Raw genomic sequence first — 17,665 nt, forward strand, 5'->3', positions numbered from 1 at the left:
GAAATGCAGACAGAAATATCCAATCTGATGTGACAGCTACAGAAGGGATGGCAAGCCACTATCATGTAGACAGTTGTTGAATTTGTGAATGGGCAGGCTCACACAAGGAAAGTGATATGGATAATCCAGGAGCATAACATCTGCCATTGAACTTGGCAGGTGGGATGTAACTGATGACCTCTTCCAGTACATTTTTCATGGAATAATAAGTACAAAGGCCAGTTTGCAGAGTGTTGAAAAAAATGAGTAGGACTTCAAGAAATGAAGACAAGAAAAGTCACCCCATTTTTGAGAAGTTTGAAAAAGAAAGAAATGAGAGTGAAATTTCACAACTGAGAGAGTCTCGGACTCATTAATTTCTGTCTAGTAATTGAATTCATCCTATGTGCCACCATTTCACATTACTAGTAGACAAGAAAGAGGGAAATGTTCCCACTGTGCTAACTATGAAACAGGATGACACTCTCTGAAGGCCTGCATCTCACCTGCCTTACACCATTGAAATGTCGTTATCCTTCCCGTTTTTGTCTCTTGCTTAATTAATAGATGACACACATTTTTATGTAGCCCTGAGGGTCCCATGCTCAGGTGGCTGAACCAGAAGAGATGACACTTGAATGCCGGGGAGCCTCTCTCAGGATGATCAAGACAGAGATGGCTGGCTGATTGGGATCTGACATATTAATCTTTCAAGTAGAGCAACGTATGGATGCTGTCACTGACCTAGACTAATAATTTTTAAGGTGATTTTGAAAACAAGAACAGCAAAACAAACTTATTTACATAAATGAACTAAAATCTTTAAAAGTGAAAACACTCATGAAAACCCTCAATATTTACAATACGTGTTCATTAACTCAGGATATCGATTCTTGAATCGAAAGCACATCCTTCTGTACAAACATGAGAAGAACAAGGGGTGTTGGCAGCTTTTACCAAAGTGCTGAGGCAAAACCAGAAACTCCTTTACCTAAGGTGTGACTTTCTTAGAGAAAATTGGATGCTGCATTTAACAGAAACTCAGAAAGACTTACTTGAACACTGCCTATGTTTGCAGAACAGTTAATTTCTGAGTTTTCCTCTCTGTCTTGCTCACTCAGTCCCCACTCTTCTGAAACTCCAAAACATGAGTACCATTGGAGGCCCTTTACAGATACCCAACACTTGCCAACACATACATACGCACCATAAATGTTATTTCATGGGAAAAATAAAAACAGCTCCTAGGATAAAATTGTATAAGATTTGTTGAAAAATGCCTCGATAGAAAAGTAAAATAGTATAACTTCACTGCTGAAACAAAGTTCTGTGGGAGAGAAACACTGTTGACTATGCTTTCTGTAATGTCATACTTTTTTTTTTTTTTGACTAACTGCAAGTTCACAACAACCACCCCTCAGGAGTGTACTCATTTCTGCAGCTTCTACAATGGGATGATAGCAAGTGTCTGTGAAGTGTATCTGTCTGGGTACGTTGGCTTGGCAATGAGAGCATAAAAGCCTGTTTGTCCTTTGCTCCCAGCCCTGCTGCAGCTCTCGCAGGCCGGCTTCTGTCGTGTGTGGATGTTTAGTCACCGCCACAAAGAAACCTTTGATGTTGAAGTATCGACTCATCTTCTACCAGTGAGAATGTGTGTTATCACAGGCCTAAGGTGTCAGATGTTCTAGGATCCAAATAGAACAATCCTTCTTCTCTGAGGAAAACTAAAAAATTAAAATTTTTGGCCATGTTTCAGCAAGGCAGTACAAAGAACATCTCAGGTTTTTTTTTTTTTTTTTTTTTTTGGCTATTTTGTATATATGTAAGGGGAACAGGTTTTATATATTTCCTATATACAGTTTTAAGACCACAGTGAAACTTCTCACCCACCCCTCCTTCCCACCCTTCCTCCTCCTTTCTTTCTCATTTTTCTTTTAATTTTTATAATGAAATACTTTCAATTTACTTCATAATAACAAGCTTAACCCTGGACTAAATAAGGAATCCAACAAATAGTAGTTAGAAAAAACACTGTTCCTCAAGAATATAGACAAGGGCTATAAGCAATAATCAAATCTCAAAACATCAATGGTGCTCAAATGCATTACATTTTTGTACTCTATATTAGTTTCCACAAATTAGAGGAAAGATATGATGCTTGTCTTTTGGGAACTGGCTTATTTAAGTGAGCAGAATGGTCACCAGCTGCATCTATTTTGTTATAAAAGACAGGACTTCATTGTTTTTATAGCTGAGTAGTATTCCATCTTGTATATATACCACAATTTCTTTACTCAGTCATCAGTTGATGAACATCTTGGTTGATTCCATGTCTTAGCTATTGAGTTGAGCTGCTATAAATGTGGAGGTACTGATAACTCTTTTATATGCTGATTTCATTTTTTGGATAAATTCCCATGAGTGTGATGGCTGTGTCATATTGTAGATCTATTTTTGGCTTTCTGAGGAATCTCCATATTGTCTCCCATACTGGCTGTACTAGTTTACATTCCCACCAACAGTGGATTAGGATTCCTTTTCCTCAACATCCTTGCCGACATTTGTTATTTTTTTATTTTGGGATGATGGCCACTCTAACTGGGGTGATGTGAAACCTCATTGTGTTTTTATTTTCATTTCCCTGATGACTAGCAATCCTGAGCACCTTTTCATTTGTCTGTTGGCCATTTGTACTTCATCATTTGAAAAATCTCTGTTCATATCCATAGCCCATTTCGTAACTAGATTACTTTGTAAAGAAAAATCATGTAATAATCCAGCGAGGTAAGATGTGACTGAATCCTTCTTACTAATTTCAAACCCTTACTGTATAGGTTCCTCTTTAACATTTAAGATTGCTAAAAATTTTACAGATGATTTTTTTTAGCAAACAAGTTATTTTTCTAACATGGCTCTCTTATATGTGAAACAATTTGAAGTAGTTTTCTAGTTTATGAAGTATACTGTATTTTAGAAAACTAATATGAATAAATTCCTCTTGTTAAAAAATTTTATATTTATATAAGGTGAACAAATTTCATGTATTTCATGTATACAGTTTTAAGAGCATAATGATACTTTCCACCCTACCCTCCCTTCTACCCATGATCCCACCTTCCCTCCTCCTTCTTTCTTGTTTTTTCTTTGAATTTTTACAATGACATATACTTTCAGTTTGTTTTGTAATCACAAGCTCAACCCTCCATTAAATAAACAATTAAATCAGTAGTAAGTAGAAAAAAAAACACTGTTCCTCCAGAGTGTAGATAAGGACTGTAAACATAATCAAATCTCAGTGAAACACTTGGATATGGAATTGAAAGTTGACTGCGAAATGGGAGGAGGAGCAGGAGCAGGAATCTGTTTCTTTTTCCTCTTCTCTCTTCTCTGAATACGTCTTCTTTCTCACTAGTTTTAGAAAGCTGATTATTGTGTTGATTCTGTTTTCTTCCTATTCTTTCTGCTTGGGGCTCACTGAGTTTCTATGAGTTTATAGTTTTTGTCAAAATTAGAAACTTTTCAGAATTTTTTTCAAATAGTTTTATATCCTCCCCTTTTCAAAATCGATCTGCATTCTTATTTATTAGGCCATTTTGGTACTGCCCCATAAGCCATTTATGCTTGGCTCATTTTTCTCAATCTTTTTCTTCCCTATGGTTTTCTTGTATTTATGTCTATTGTTGTGTCTTCAAGATCACATATAATTATCTCTACACAACTACATCTGCTATACCATCTGTTGTATTTTTCATTTCAGATATTGTTTTTTATGTTTATAAGTTCAAGTTGAGTCTTTTTATGTCCATCATTCCTCTCATCATACACTTTTCTTCTTCTGAAATATATTTAGAATAGCTGTTCTAAATAGTTATTCTGTATTCAGAATAGTTGTTCTAAAGTCATTGTCGGTCCATTCTATCATCTATATGATTTCTGTATTGGTGTTTCTCCTAACTAAGGGTCATATTTTCTGTCTTTTTTGTATGCCTAGTAATTTCATATTGGATGCCAGGTACTGTGAGTTTTATACTGTTGGATATCACATTTTATTGTATACCTTTAAATATTATAAGGCAGGGAGTTGTGTTACTTTGGCATTAGTTTTAGCATTCAAAGGTTACATCAAGAATTGTGAGGGTGGGTTCAGAGCAGCATTTAATATAGCGATAATCTGGCTCCACTACTAAGGTAATATCCTCCTGGAGTCTACACCCAAAATCTTATGTATTAGGAGGACCTTCTGGCTGGTAACAACACGAGCCAATCCCATTCCTGTGCTAGTCTCAGGAATTCTTGGGCTTGTCGCTCTCCTGTGGTTCTTTTCTGCAATCTGGTATTTGACACATATACATCCACAGATTGGTTCTCAGTCAAGACTTGAGGAGACCCCCTGCACATCTCCAGAGCTCTGATGTTTTCTGTGCACAGCTCCAGCACAGCCCCCTGCAAAGTCTACCCACCTTGGCCTTGCTCAATTCCAAAATATATCTTCCTAACTCAGCAGGACCAGGCTCTATTTGGATGCTCCTCCTACCACTGCAGGTTGGAAATGCCCTCCAGGCTGGACCACTAGTAAGGCTCCCCATTTGCTTTCCTTCTTCCAGGAATGACTTTCCTGTGTTGTGTAATGTCTAACATCTGAGAAATTCTGTTTGATAAATTGGTATGTTTCCATTTTTTATTTTTGTTTAAAGTAGGAGGACAGCTCTGACTTTTATTATCCTATTACAGCCAGAAACATAAATCATACCCATGTTCCTCATTTCTCTATTCCCCCAGAAGAGTGGTACTTACTTAGCCATTTGGCAAGGATTTCCTCTGGGTCAGCTTCTTCTGACTCCTCTCCCTCACAGGTTTCCACAAAGCCAGCGTCTCCTCTGTTACAAATGAAAAGAGAACCCGTTCCTCACCCCTAGAGGTGACAACCCCCTTTTTTCAAAACATGGGGGAAGATATACAGCATGGGTCAGAATCAGGTGAGGAAAGCCAGTGACTCTTGGCTGTGGGCAAAGCTGAAGATAGCTTGTGTCACTCTGGAAGACTGTAAGGGAGCAAAATTAGGAACTAAATATAAATATGACACACTTGCCCTGTACAAAAATTAAGGTTGAAATGATACAGTCTCTGAATCCAAGGATTTTATACCTGATGTTCAATAGCAAACATGAATGACAACCCTCAAAGAAATGGACTAAAATGTGTGGTATAAACAAGTTAGATTGGAGTTCAGAGGAGAGACCAAGGAGGGCCTCTCAGAGATGTGTTCTGAGGCATATCTGAAAAGATGCGTAGGTTTACCTCAGTGGATGGGAAAATAGAAGTTACCTAAGGTAGAAAAGATGATGTGACCAAAATAGTGAGAACAGAAATGTTCTAAGCAGAGAATGATAGTACAAAATTGAAGATTTGAGAAAATTTATATAGTTGTATAGTAAACGCTGGCACAAGTAAAAGGAAGACTGGCAATAAAAACAGCTTGGAGTTACTGGAGTGGCCCCATACCAGAGGCAATGAGATTCTAAACTAGAGGGTATCCAAGGGAATGGGAAGAAAGAAGAGAATGGGAGGCCAGCACCATGGCTCACTAGGCTAATCCTCCACCTGCGGTGCAGGCACCCCGGGTTCTAGTCCCAGTTGGGGCGCCAGATTCTGTTCCAGTTGCTACTCTTCCAGTCCAGCTCTCTGCTGTGGCCCGGGAAGGCAGTGGAAGATGGCCCAAGTGCTTGGGCCCTGCACTCACATGGGAGACTGGGAGGAAGCGCCTGGCTCCTGGCTTCGGATCGGCGCAGCCCGCCAGCCGCATAGTGGCCACTTGGGGGGTGAACCAATGGAAGGAAGACCTTTCTCTCTGTCTTTCTCTCTCTCTCTCTCTCTCTCTCTTTCTCACTGTCTAACTCTGCCTGTCAAAAAAATAAAAATAAAAATAAAAAAAGAGAGAATGGGAGAGACACTTCCAAATGGGGATTGAGGGGATTTGGTAATTGGGTCAGATATTGAGTAAGAGAGCAATGTCATGAAAAGAGGGCACTGGTAACGTAAGTCAGAAACTGAGTGGCCCAACAAAGACTTTCTTAACTCAACAGTGTGTAAGTCTAGAACTGATAGCACTGTGGAATGTGAGCTATTGTTACAGGGGCACAGCAGCTAAATCTAGGGCAGTAAATTCCAAGCTTCGTCCTGTGCTCTAACAATTGCCATTCAACTAGCACCCCTGGCGAGGGGACTTTCATTTATAATTTATATACATGCACCATAGCATGAATACAGTATATACATGATCAAATATGCAAAAATAAAAATGACAGAAGAATGAGGTAGAAGGAAATGTAAATGGAAGTCCTAATATTTTCTACTGCACCTCCAGGGTTTCTGCCCCCTACTTAGGAGACCTCTGCTCTTGCAACTGAACCACGACTAGTTCAATCTCTGTGGCTTTAAGAGGACCAGTTACATTCTCAGTAACATCCTTTAACGATTTTCATTTTTATTTCTTATGTAGGCTGGCCTGTGGTTTACGGGAGATGAAGATATAAAAATTCCAGAAAATCCTCTTGAACCCCTGCCATTTAATAGGCAGGTTCATCTTATAGAGGTAATTTACTGAGATCTTTTACAAATATAGCATTATATCACTAATCATTTTGTTTTTTCGTTTGTGTAATTTGCTTTGGATTCTACTGTGGTCTCCCAGGTCATTGTCTGTGTCCCCAAAATGCAGACTTCAATATTCACTAACAAACCAGAGTAGCAAAGCTGTTAGAGAGGGAACAGAGATCAAAGTCTTGGACAAAGTGCCACTTCTGTCTCTCTCAGTGACCTTGGACAACTTCCAAGATCTCTCCAGATTTCATTTTTCTTATCTGTCAAATGAGCTAAGTTGTTACTCAACACATTTGTTTCTGAGTATCCTTCCAATTCTGAAAGTTTGGGATAATATTCTATCATTTTACCAATATATGCTTTTATCTGTTTTTCCTTGGTTTTAACTAACATAGCAAGGGTTTCCATATTGTGTTGCTCTTGGTCAGTGAGAGCTTATTCTCTTGATAATGTTATCATCAATAATAGCATTTTTATTAGGCTCTATCTTGAAGCCACTTAGAAAGCAAGACCTTAAAATCTGAAAGACACTCTGACTTCAGTATAACATTTAAAATATAAAAAAAAATTCAATATAGCCACCATCAGTAAGATATGAGAAAAGTTTAATAGTAAATTTAGACATTACAGCAAACTTTTTATAATACATCATTTGTTCAATTTCTAGCCAGGCATTAGTTCAAAACTGCAGTACAAAATTGAATACAATTTCTATTACAACTTTAAAGTGAGCAATTCCCTTCAATTGAATGTGTATCTCCTGAGCAGGAGAGTTAAGAGAAAGGGGTCAGGGCATTACAAAAAGCCCAGCATACAAGGTCAGCAGTTAAGGGTCAGGATTTTATTTATGGTGTTTGTTGATTTTAATGTGAAACTGGAGGGCTGAGATCAATTTTCCTGTAAAGCTCTTGGAACTTAATCTCTATATAGTCTCTCTATTTTTTTCTCCCCAATAACATAAAGAAGTTCTTCATTATTTGGGAAGAAACTGGCAGTCTAAATATCATGCCAAGTGAAAAGTGCTCTCCTTTTCAACCAGAAGTTTTTATAAATGTCTATCAAAGGCACAACCTCTTAGCTGTTCACTCAGCATTGAAACAGGGAAGAACCTTTTGGTACAAAGAAAGGGTGTCACTCCCACTGGCTGCTGGAAGATTATATGGATGGAAGGAACAAAATCAGGGCCAGAGTCCCTGTTCTTATGAGACAAAAGGTGGCTGATGGTGTGTGTGTGTGTGTGTGATGTCCAGAGGACAAAAATGTTGAAAGGAGTAGTGTTTTCCATTCTTCCCAAGGTGCTTTGAGAACTGGCTTCTGAGAGTTACATAAATCTCAGTGCTTTTAAACTGGAATCCAAGTGCAGATTGCACTCTTTAAAGACTGCATTACCTAACCTTTCTGTTTCTTTATTAGAAAGAGAAAGAGTCAGGGGGGAGGGAGGGAAGGAGGGAGGGAGAAAGAGAGAGAGAGAGAGAGAGAGAGAGAGAGAGAGAGAGAGAGAGAACCTTCCCACTGGTTTACTCCAAAAATGCCTGCAATAGCCAGTCCAAAGCCAGGAGCTTGGAAACCAATTTATGTCCTCCATATGGGTGGCAGGTACCCTTTTACTTGAGCCATCACCTGCTATTCCCAAGGCACACATTAGCAGGAAGCTGGAATCAGAAGTGGATCTAGGATTGAACGTAGGCACTTTGATATGAGATGACAGTGTCCCAAACAGCATCTTAACCGCTACATCAAATGCCCATCCCCTGCTTGTTTTATTAAATCTCTCTCTGGTGGAGGTGCTGTTGTGCACCCTGAGTTCATGTGTGAGGTACCCTTAGAACATACTCAGCACATGGGAAGCACTAGGCGTTGGCTAAGCAAACGCTAACCATGCTAAGTGTATATGTGTCCATGGTTACACAGTAGTTAATGGTTAGCATGCTACAGAAAGAAGGGCAAAGAGAAAATATAAAACAACAACCAAAAAAAAAATGGTTTCTTCTTTGGCTACACTTAAAATAGAAAAGACCACAACAGGAAAAAAAAATGCCACCATTATGAAAGAATTCCAGGGGTTGGGACCCAGGTTCCACTCTCAGTTCTGCAGCAGTTCACTGTAAAAACATGGTCAGGTCTTTTTCCTCCCAGGGCCTCTGAATTCTCTTAAAGACGGGGGTTGGGCTACAATTTAGGATCACATGCATGTCTCCTGCCTTGTCATCTGTGCCTTATGAACAGGACCTGCCTAGGAGCCACATCCCACAGGGTCCTGGAGTCAAGTCATTGCCACTGACCTTGTGCTTGGCTGACATCAGAGGTCCACACACTGGACCATATGTCAACTTATTTTTGCACATCTCCAATGTATAGTCAGTTTATTCATTAATGGAAGTAATCATAGTTTATACTTACACATCGTTAATAAGAGCGGTTCAATGGAAAAATACTAAAGGGCAACTCCTCATGTGAAATACATGGAAGATAAGCACCCATGGACGATGCCATGTTGTCTATTAGTTGCCCTTCTACTCTAGTCCTTTTGGAAATCTCCCAAATAGTTTAAAAGCAAGTAGAAAGATGCAAATACAACCTCCTGTAGAAAATCAGCAGCTAGATCATGGCTCCTACAGAAATCAAGGGTACGTTATTGTCAGAGTGTGTTTGTTACGTGTCTGAGCCAGTTCTTTGCCTGACTTATAGCAGATGCTGAGTGAATGTTGGATAAAAGGGTGGTAGAATGAGTTTGTGGATCCTACAGTCCTGTACGATTCTTTTCTGCTTTGCAGCATAACAGATTTTATACATCTTCCTATCAAAATTATTTTTATTTTCTTTTTTGTTGTACTGATCAAATTGTTTTTCCAACTGTTATATTAATATATGTCTAATTACATGGATTCATAATTGTAAGGGTTGTTTGTAACAGAGAAAATGGTAGAAGTACCCTCTGGATCCAGGAACTTTCTTCTTCTCAAAGTATGGACCAGGATCAGCAGCATCAGAAACAACAGGGAGCTGGCTGGACATGCAGACCCTTAAACAGCTCCAGACCATAGATTGAATCAGAACCTCCATTTTAAAAAGATTCTCCAGGTCACTGAATACACTTTTGGAAAAAGCTCCTCAAGGAAGCCAGCAGGCTTCCCAAACAGCTATGTCAGTGCTCAGTGTGTCCCAGAGTTTGGGCCTTGACTTTGCAGGGCCCTGGAGGATATCGGGCTTCCAAGCACCACTTCCTCATGCTGCCAACTGCACACGTTGTTGCTGGACAAATGTCAGCCCAATCATCCAGAATGAGAGAATTGCCAAAACTGGTATCCACTCATTATCACAGTTTTTCCCTGGGTGTGAATCCACATAGGAAGATGTCATTTATGGTGGGTAGGCTGAGTAGGAAGTTTAGAGCAGAGGAGCCAGTTCAAAGGTTTTAATGGCAAGAGTGCCAGTGCCTTTGGGTGTCATCCCCTTTCCTCTCTCCACTCCCCACAGAGACCCAGTAACAAATAATCTAATACTTAGGGTAGAACTGAGTTTGTCAGGATGATGCCAAGAACAGACAACGAGCCCTTGCTCCTATGGCTCCCTTTCCCTACTTAACATTTAGATTATACTTCTTTTAATCTGTGCCTTCTTTCAAAATATGTTAATATCATGGATTCATGCACAATATTTTTACATTGGAATTTAGAGCCCTACTTTTTCTACATTTTTACTTAGCATCCTCTTCAGTTAATAGCATTTGTTGCATCTTAGCTTTACTAATTCAATCCTGCGAAGGTAACTTTATTCCAAAGCTCCCAGAGGCATTCTCCATTGCTGTCTGGATCTACTGCCTACCACAGTGCACCTGTTTCCTCTTTGGTTGATATTATTTTGTGTAACAGTTTTTCTTTAGGCTCTTTGCTGACTATGAGATGGACCCACCCCAGCTTGACTACACACAAATGCTGCTGTATTTTGCTTGCCACCCAGACCCTGTGGAAGGGGTCTACAGGGCCCTCAGTGTGGCCATTGGAACTCATATCTTCCGGAAAGTCAAAGGTCCAGTTATGACAGCAGAAAAGGTAATTTAGTTGAATTCCAGAAATGGGTGAACTTTGGGGTCTGGAAGGGGAAGCCAGAAAATCCTACATGACTGATAGCAGGAACCTTATTCTTCTCATCTCTCTATTTCCCCAGGTGCCTACCACAATGCTTTGCAGATAGCAGGTCTGCAACAAAGCCTGACTCAATTGTATTATGAATTGGGGACCCAGAAATTCTGCCAAGACATTTTTGTAGTAAAATCAAAATATGCATAGAGTATCCTAGTAGAATCAAAGTTTGCCCTATAAAAGACAGTAGTTATTTTGTATGAACTGCTGATCTTGTTAAATGAAAGGAAGTAAAAGTCAACCCAGTCTTCTTTTCATATTGTGTGGAAATTGTACACAAAGCAAGTTCAGGTCTCAGACACAGTCCATGTATATGGGACTCTTGATAGTATTTCAGGCCTAAACCCTATCACCTGAGATCCACAGGCCTCAGAATCACCAGCATCCAAGATAAAGGAACATAAAATCTACAATGCCACCTTGCATTCCCCCTTGAGATTTCTAAGAGGTTGGAATTCCTTGTGAGTTGTATGTTTCTTGGATAGAAAAGCCTCCAGGCAAAGTACTGGCTAATGTAAGTCTGGGGTGCCCATTTGCACTTCGCACAACTGTCGATGGTCCTGTTCTTTGAGGGACAGAACTGAGGCTCTCCTGTTGGGATGTCTGTTTCCATCCTCCTTTTGTGGACACAGAGGGGAGTGGGACGCTGTCCAGTCCTGACTCCTTAGACGTCCTAGCCATACTTCTTTCCCTTTCATATACCTTTGTCAAAATACGAGTAATCTGAAAGAGGAAGGAGGCTCTTGTGACAGAATCTACATGTGGGAAGAGATAGGTTCTGTTAGATGTGACTTTGAAGTTTGACCCTGAGGGCCAGAGAGATGCCCAGGAAGCTTACAGCTGGGGGCTCGTCAAACCACTGTGCTGTCGACATTGTAGAAAATCTTGAGTATTGCCTTCTTAGACAGTAAAGGGCCAGTTTACGTTTTCCTGAAAAAACTCAGCAATTAAATATGGTCCACAGCCATATTGACAATATATACTACTTTCCCAAGAACATTTCTGTAACCCTTATAGGTTGGGGCTCCTTAGCTTAACTCTGGATCAATGAGCTAAGCTCGAATCACAACTTGTCATGAGGTCTAAATTAAACATTGGTCTTTAGAGAGATCTTCCCTTACCTCATAGGATGCCAAGGGCCCCTTACTCTGTGTTTCTGTGGTGCACTGTGTTTCTCCTCACCCAATACATCTCAGAGTAAGGACTTCTTCAAGCTCAACATCTTCTCTAGGCTCTATGTAGCCTATGGAAGGGAGTTGGGTGGGTAGGGAGCAGCAACCCTTTTTACACCTCTTAAGTTATAGCAAAGCTCAGTGCAGAGAGCAGTAAACATTGCAAGCAATCAATTAATTCATAAATCATGCTATTTGCATAACTCTTGAGATTTGTGGGGGAAAAAGAGTCTTCCTGAAAATACTCCATCTATTGCCCCTGCCCATGGCAAATAGAGAGAGATCATGGGATAAAGAACAGAATGACACGAAGCCTTGCCAGTCACAAGAGGTGTTCACGCCTTCTCCCCTGCCTCCCGCCTTTGTTCTTGCTATCCCTGCCACCCGGAGTATCTTTCATCTCATTTCCAATGGTCGGAGGTTTCTGCATAATCCAAGGCCCTAGCTATTTGCTGTCAACAGCCAGATCACTCATGAAGCTTCCCCTGATGACACTGAATACTCTCTCAGGGGGACCCCAGTTACATCCAGAACTTCTCTGGCAGGGAGAGCAGCCTCAAGTGCACATATTCATGTTTCCACAAACATTTACTGATAGCCTGTGTGTACTGGGGGCCACTCTTGAACTAGCAAGGAGAGGACAGACAATAGCAAGCAGGAGAAGGATAGACAATAAACAAATAAGCAAAATATAGGCTACATCAAATTGTGATAGATGTTTTCTGGGGGAAGAATGCAGAGACATGCATAGGAGTTAGGGTGGGATTTGCAATGTTACTTAGGGTGGCCAGAGAAGGTCTCTCTGTGAAGAGACATAAACAGAAGTCTGGAGAAGGTGCAGAGAGAGCCTTGCAGCTCTCTGGGGTACGTAGCATTTTGTACAAAGAATGAAAAGGCCTTGAGGTGGGGCCAGGCCTTGGGTGTACCAGGGACTGTTGGCCAGCTTCGCTGGAGAGGAGTAAGCTGGATTAGAACAACTGGGGAAGGAAATGAGGGGGTAAGGATTCTGAGGGCCTGTAGGGACCTTTGTCATAACTGTGCAAGAAGAAAAGTCATTGAAAGAGCACAGTCACCTGACCTAAAATGTCTCAGGGTTTCTGGCTACTGTGTTGGGGGGAGACAAAGGAGAGCAGTAAGGAGACCTAGTAATTCAGGTTGGGGTTTATCTATAAATCCTACTGCTAAATGCTGCCTACCTTGACTTTGGGACATTTTGCTACCCATCTCTACATCAAAGTATCTGCCACATAGCAAGTGCCTGGTGAATATTTGTGACCATGGCCATGCAGGAAGACAGGAGAAGAGAATGAAATAAAAGGAGTTTAGTCCCCAGGTTAGAGAGGAAGAGAACAGACATTCCAGGCAGGCAGAGGTAATAGCAGGCTCCAAGAGGCTGCCCTAAGTAGGAAGACCAGGAAAAGAAAGTGTGTGCTACAGCTGTTGCCACAGCAACAGGCAGCCCTCAGTGGGTAGCAGCCAGGTCAGTTAGTGCATCCCTTCTGTCCCATTCATTCACGTTATGGCTTGTATATCCACACAGAAAGAAGTTCCCCTTCAGTGATACTCTCAAGAGCTCTTTTAAAATCCAATGGCACCATACAGGAACTGAACCAAGAACACTGCACAACAGAGATCAAGTGCGGGGGTGGGTATACGACAACGGATGGAGTGCATATCTTTTTCACATAGGCCTGTTCCTAACTGGGAGTGAGCCTGGGAGCTTTTGAAACATGGGAGCAGCCATCTCCCTCCCACATGTTCACCCAATCTCATCCTGGCCATCCTGTCTCCAATTCTGCCTCTCATTTCTGTACCCTTTCCCATTGTGTTCTAGTTTCCTGGGCAACCTCATCTCAGGAAGCCACAATGAGTCTGCTCAAAAATAACACCTCCAACAGATCCACATTCACTCCCAAGATATTCAATCAGATCCAAACTGGAGGCCTCCTCCTTCCTCACTATTCACACTACCATTGCTGGCTTTATTCAATGTTCAGTGTTGAAAGCCATGGTTTTCTGAGTAGCTTCAAAGAGGCTCAAGAGCAAGGCATTCATCAATAACACTGATGAATGATGAATCTTTAAATAAGTGACATTTGGGGAAATGGTTCATTCTGAAACCCATGTGGCATGGGGTTGTGATGTTGAAATCTAACAAACTGTAAGCTTGAATCCCCTACACTGTAAGTGTTTTGTAAAAGCATATTGGCAGAAATGTTTGAAGCCCTGAATCCCTGAAGTTCTAAACACATACATTTTTTATCCCATGCTGCTCTTTTGATGCTTTGCCCACATTAGCACCAAGAATTGACCGTCTGTTCTGCTTTTGAGATGTGGGACTAAGATGATTGAATAACAAAAATGCATGCTCAGGAAGATGTGCAGGCTCCATTCCAGGGACAAAGTTACTGTGGGTCTTGAGGGCTGCCTCTGAGAGTCAGTTACATGTGACATAGTGCTTGACAGTATCACAGTCTGTTCCCCTACTTAGATGACAATGTAAGACATAGAGGGTTGATGCCACTAACACTCACTAATTGGAAAGCACTGGCTTTTCTTGCACCTGCCATGACTAGTTTTGCCCTACACCCATGTGCCATGTCATTGTCTTTCAAGGTCTCTGTTGGGGAGCACCCTTTCTTTTGCTTGCCCTTCAGTCCCCCTCCCACCCAGAATGCAGAGCTGGTTCTTTGGTCAACCCTGGGCACACCTCCTCCCTTCTTACAGAATACTAAGCTGATTCTGTCCTGACCCCCAGAGAGCAAAAATGGCAAAAATTTTAAATGTATTCTCTGACATGAATAAGCTAAAGAGTTTCCATTCTAAAATGCCAGATGTTTAAATTGTTAACTTTTGGATTAAAAGTTTTTTAATTTATTCTGAAATGCTTGTATCAACTCTTGGAAAATAAGTTCCTCCCTAATTATGGGGATACTTACAGAGAGGCTAATTTTCTTCTTTAATTTTGACATTACCCGTTCATATCATGAACTAATCATTTGCAGCCTCTCAAGTTCTTTCCTGTCCACGTAGTAACTAGCTACACTCTGGATAGAAATGCCTTCATTCTACACTCACCTAGCAAGATCCTTTACATGCTAATTGTGTTCATTCAGGAGACTAAATGATATGTCTCAGGATATTATTGATGGGTAGCCAAGGCAATAATCCCAAGATTCCTGGAGAGGCGGCCACTAATGCAAGTTTCACCTTTCTACCATGCAGCATTTTCAATTTCTTAAAGTGTTCAAAACATTCCCCCATCTCTTTTAATACTCTAAATTCCCAATTTAGCCAAGTAGATAGAAACTAAATCAAGGTAATCACACAGAGCTAGACGAACATCACCGTCTTCATTACACTGCCCACAGTCACTCCAAGATCCCTTAGCTCAATTTTGTCCTGTGTCATAATCCTTTCATACATAGCCTTACATGATTATTTGGAAAGAACTTGCTGAATCTAAGCATTGCTATACTTCTCCTGAATTGACTGATAACAGACTTTGGCACTAACCTGAATTAGCATTTTTTCCTTCCTTGGGACAAAGAAGAATGAAAACTAGGTGTTGTCTCACATCTGGACAACTAGCTTTCCAAAATGCACATTTCCTTATGCAATCATCAAACTTGATGACCTCATTATCAGAAGTACACACACATACACTCATGTAATACACACAACTTTGCTGTACAGAATTTGAAAAGTGAAAAATAGAGTAAAAAAGAGAATCACCTAAAAGTAAACATTGTTAACCCTTTAGAGTACCTGCTTGCTTTCTTTTCATTAATAAGTATGGGAATGAGGGCCCTTGTGTGTTCATTATTTTGTCTTGTTTACTTTTTTGCCCTTGTTCTACCATGTGTGTTTTCTGATACCACTGGGTATTTTTCTAAGTCATCATTTTAGTGACAGTATCACATTCCATCACAGTAGTATAACTTAAGTCACCATTCCTCCATTTTAGAAATCATGTTTTCTATTTTTGCTGTAAGTAACCCAGAATGGATGGATATCCATATATAAAATATATTTTGTGTACACAAATATTTCTTCAGATCACTTCCTAGGTCTATAAACACTGAGTAAAAGAGTAGGAGTATATTTTTGGCTTTTGATACATAAGAAAATACTTTAAAAGTAATGTATTCTTTGCCATACTCAGAATGAGAGTGCTTGTGTCCATGGCTGTTGGCCGAATCTGAAAGACCAGAAGTAAGAATCCCAAGATGACTTTCTTTTCTCAATTTATTTTCACTTTTGCTGTCTGGATTTCTCTAGAATCCAAAGAAATGTTCCTGAATCTCTTAGGATCTAAAATACCTTGCCATAACCTTTCAACTGCAATCAATTCCAAATCTTATTAAAATGTCATATTCATGTTTACAAGTCTGGCACCCATTATACTGATTTATTCCAGTGTCCATGATGTACCTAGCAGTGCAGTGAGCCTACAGGTTTATGGAGATGAAGACACTGAGGCCTTTTTTACATTATAGGCAAAGTTGGTCGAGGATTTTGACATCGTGATTTCCAACACAGCTAGTATATTCTGTCTGAGAGTTTGTTTATGTAGTTTGTAGTAGGCTCTTTTGTCGCACTGCATACAAGCAAGATGAATTGCTGTTTTCTAAATGTCTCTATTGCCAGAAAGACTTCAGTGTAACTGCGGGTACTCTCTTCATGCAATTTTGCAGGCCTCCTCTGCTGATCTGAGTCCCGTCGAGGGATACGTGGAAACTGAGGAAACTGCTGAAAGAGAGGAGAGGGAGTTCACAGAGGAAAAGGAGGAAAGGGATCAGAAGGAAGCGGATATCCCGGAAAATGCAAACACTGAAAAGATTTCCATGGAAACACTACTCAGAGTGTTCCGAGGAGGAAGCGAAGTGAAGGATGCGAACAGATTTACCAGCCACCTTAAGAGAGAGAACATTTATGCAGAGGTTGGTTAGATGATTTCGTAAAAGGGTCAACCTTTTCCCTTCAACACATATTTTTATGGACTTTCTCTCAAGATGTATCATTTTATAAAAATCATGGTGAATTTTTTTAGTAAGTAAAACCATTTATTCATATCTGCAAGATTGTAAAGTTAATTGACTTCATTTTTTTCTTCTTTAAAGAGTTTCATAAAAGTATTTCAAGAACTAGAGACCAAGGACCTGGAGCCAATTGAAGTTGCTGTTCTCTTGAAGCATCCTTTCATCCAAGACCTGATTGCAAATTATCCAGACTATAAAATCCCTGTGAGTGTGACCCAAAGATGTTCTAATTTGGATGGGTTCTGGTTCGAGGCATGCTGGAACATTTCTAACATGGAATAGCAGGAGGGGGGAAAAAGCCAGAGTTGGCCAGAAAAGCCAACCTGCAATAGCCAAACAGTTAAAGCAGTTGTAGTACAATGGGTCTGCCTCACGGGTGCTATGGGGCTACAGTGGGTCCACAGTGTAAGTCAGGAGGTAGATGATAGTTTAAACTGAGTGGGCAGACTATTAAGGTTCAGGGTCATTTCAGCTATGTAATAACCTTAGACTATTATATAAACTGGAAAGAATAGCATCTCTCTTGTCAAAGAGAACCAACCAAGACCATGACCTCCAAATGCTGAAATAGTGATTCTTCTTTAACCATGGTGTGCATTGTCTACATATTGGAAATAATAGTGCATGTAAAAGGTTGAGGGCCAGTTCTATCAGGGAAGCTGTGTGCAAAATGGGGAAACTGAGAGCAAGACTCTGAGAGACTGGATCAACAAAGCAGAAGAAGCAAGAA

The 17,665-nt window shown here is 40.4% G+C and overlaps 1 protein-coding gene across 1 annotated transcript in view; it reads left to right on the plus strand.

The window, feature by feature from the left end:
* Positions 1-17,665, plus strand: part of SPEF2 (sperm flagellar 2) — a 184,048-nt gene that overhangs the window by 159,892 nt on the left and 6,491 nt on the right. The window contains exons 31-34 of the mRNA XM_062211927.1: positions 6,479-6,571; positions 10,452-10,631; positions 16,591-16,836; positions 17,017-17,139. Coding sequence (XP_062067911.1) covers positions 6,479-6,571; positions 10,452-10,631; positions 16,591-16,836; positions 17,017-17,139 — 642 coding nt within the window. The remainder of the gene's footprint in view (positions 1-6,478; positions 6,572-10,451; positions 10,632-16,590; positions 16,837-17,016; positions 17,140-17,665) is intronic.

This window comes from Lepus europaeus, chromosome 15 (assembly GCF_033115175.1).
Source record: "Lepus europaeus isolate LE1 chromosome 15, mLepTim1.pri, whole genome shotgun sequence".
Lineage (NCBI taxonomy): Eukaryota > Metazoa > Chordata > Mammalia > Lagomorpha > Leporidae > Lepus > Lepus europaeus.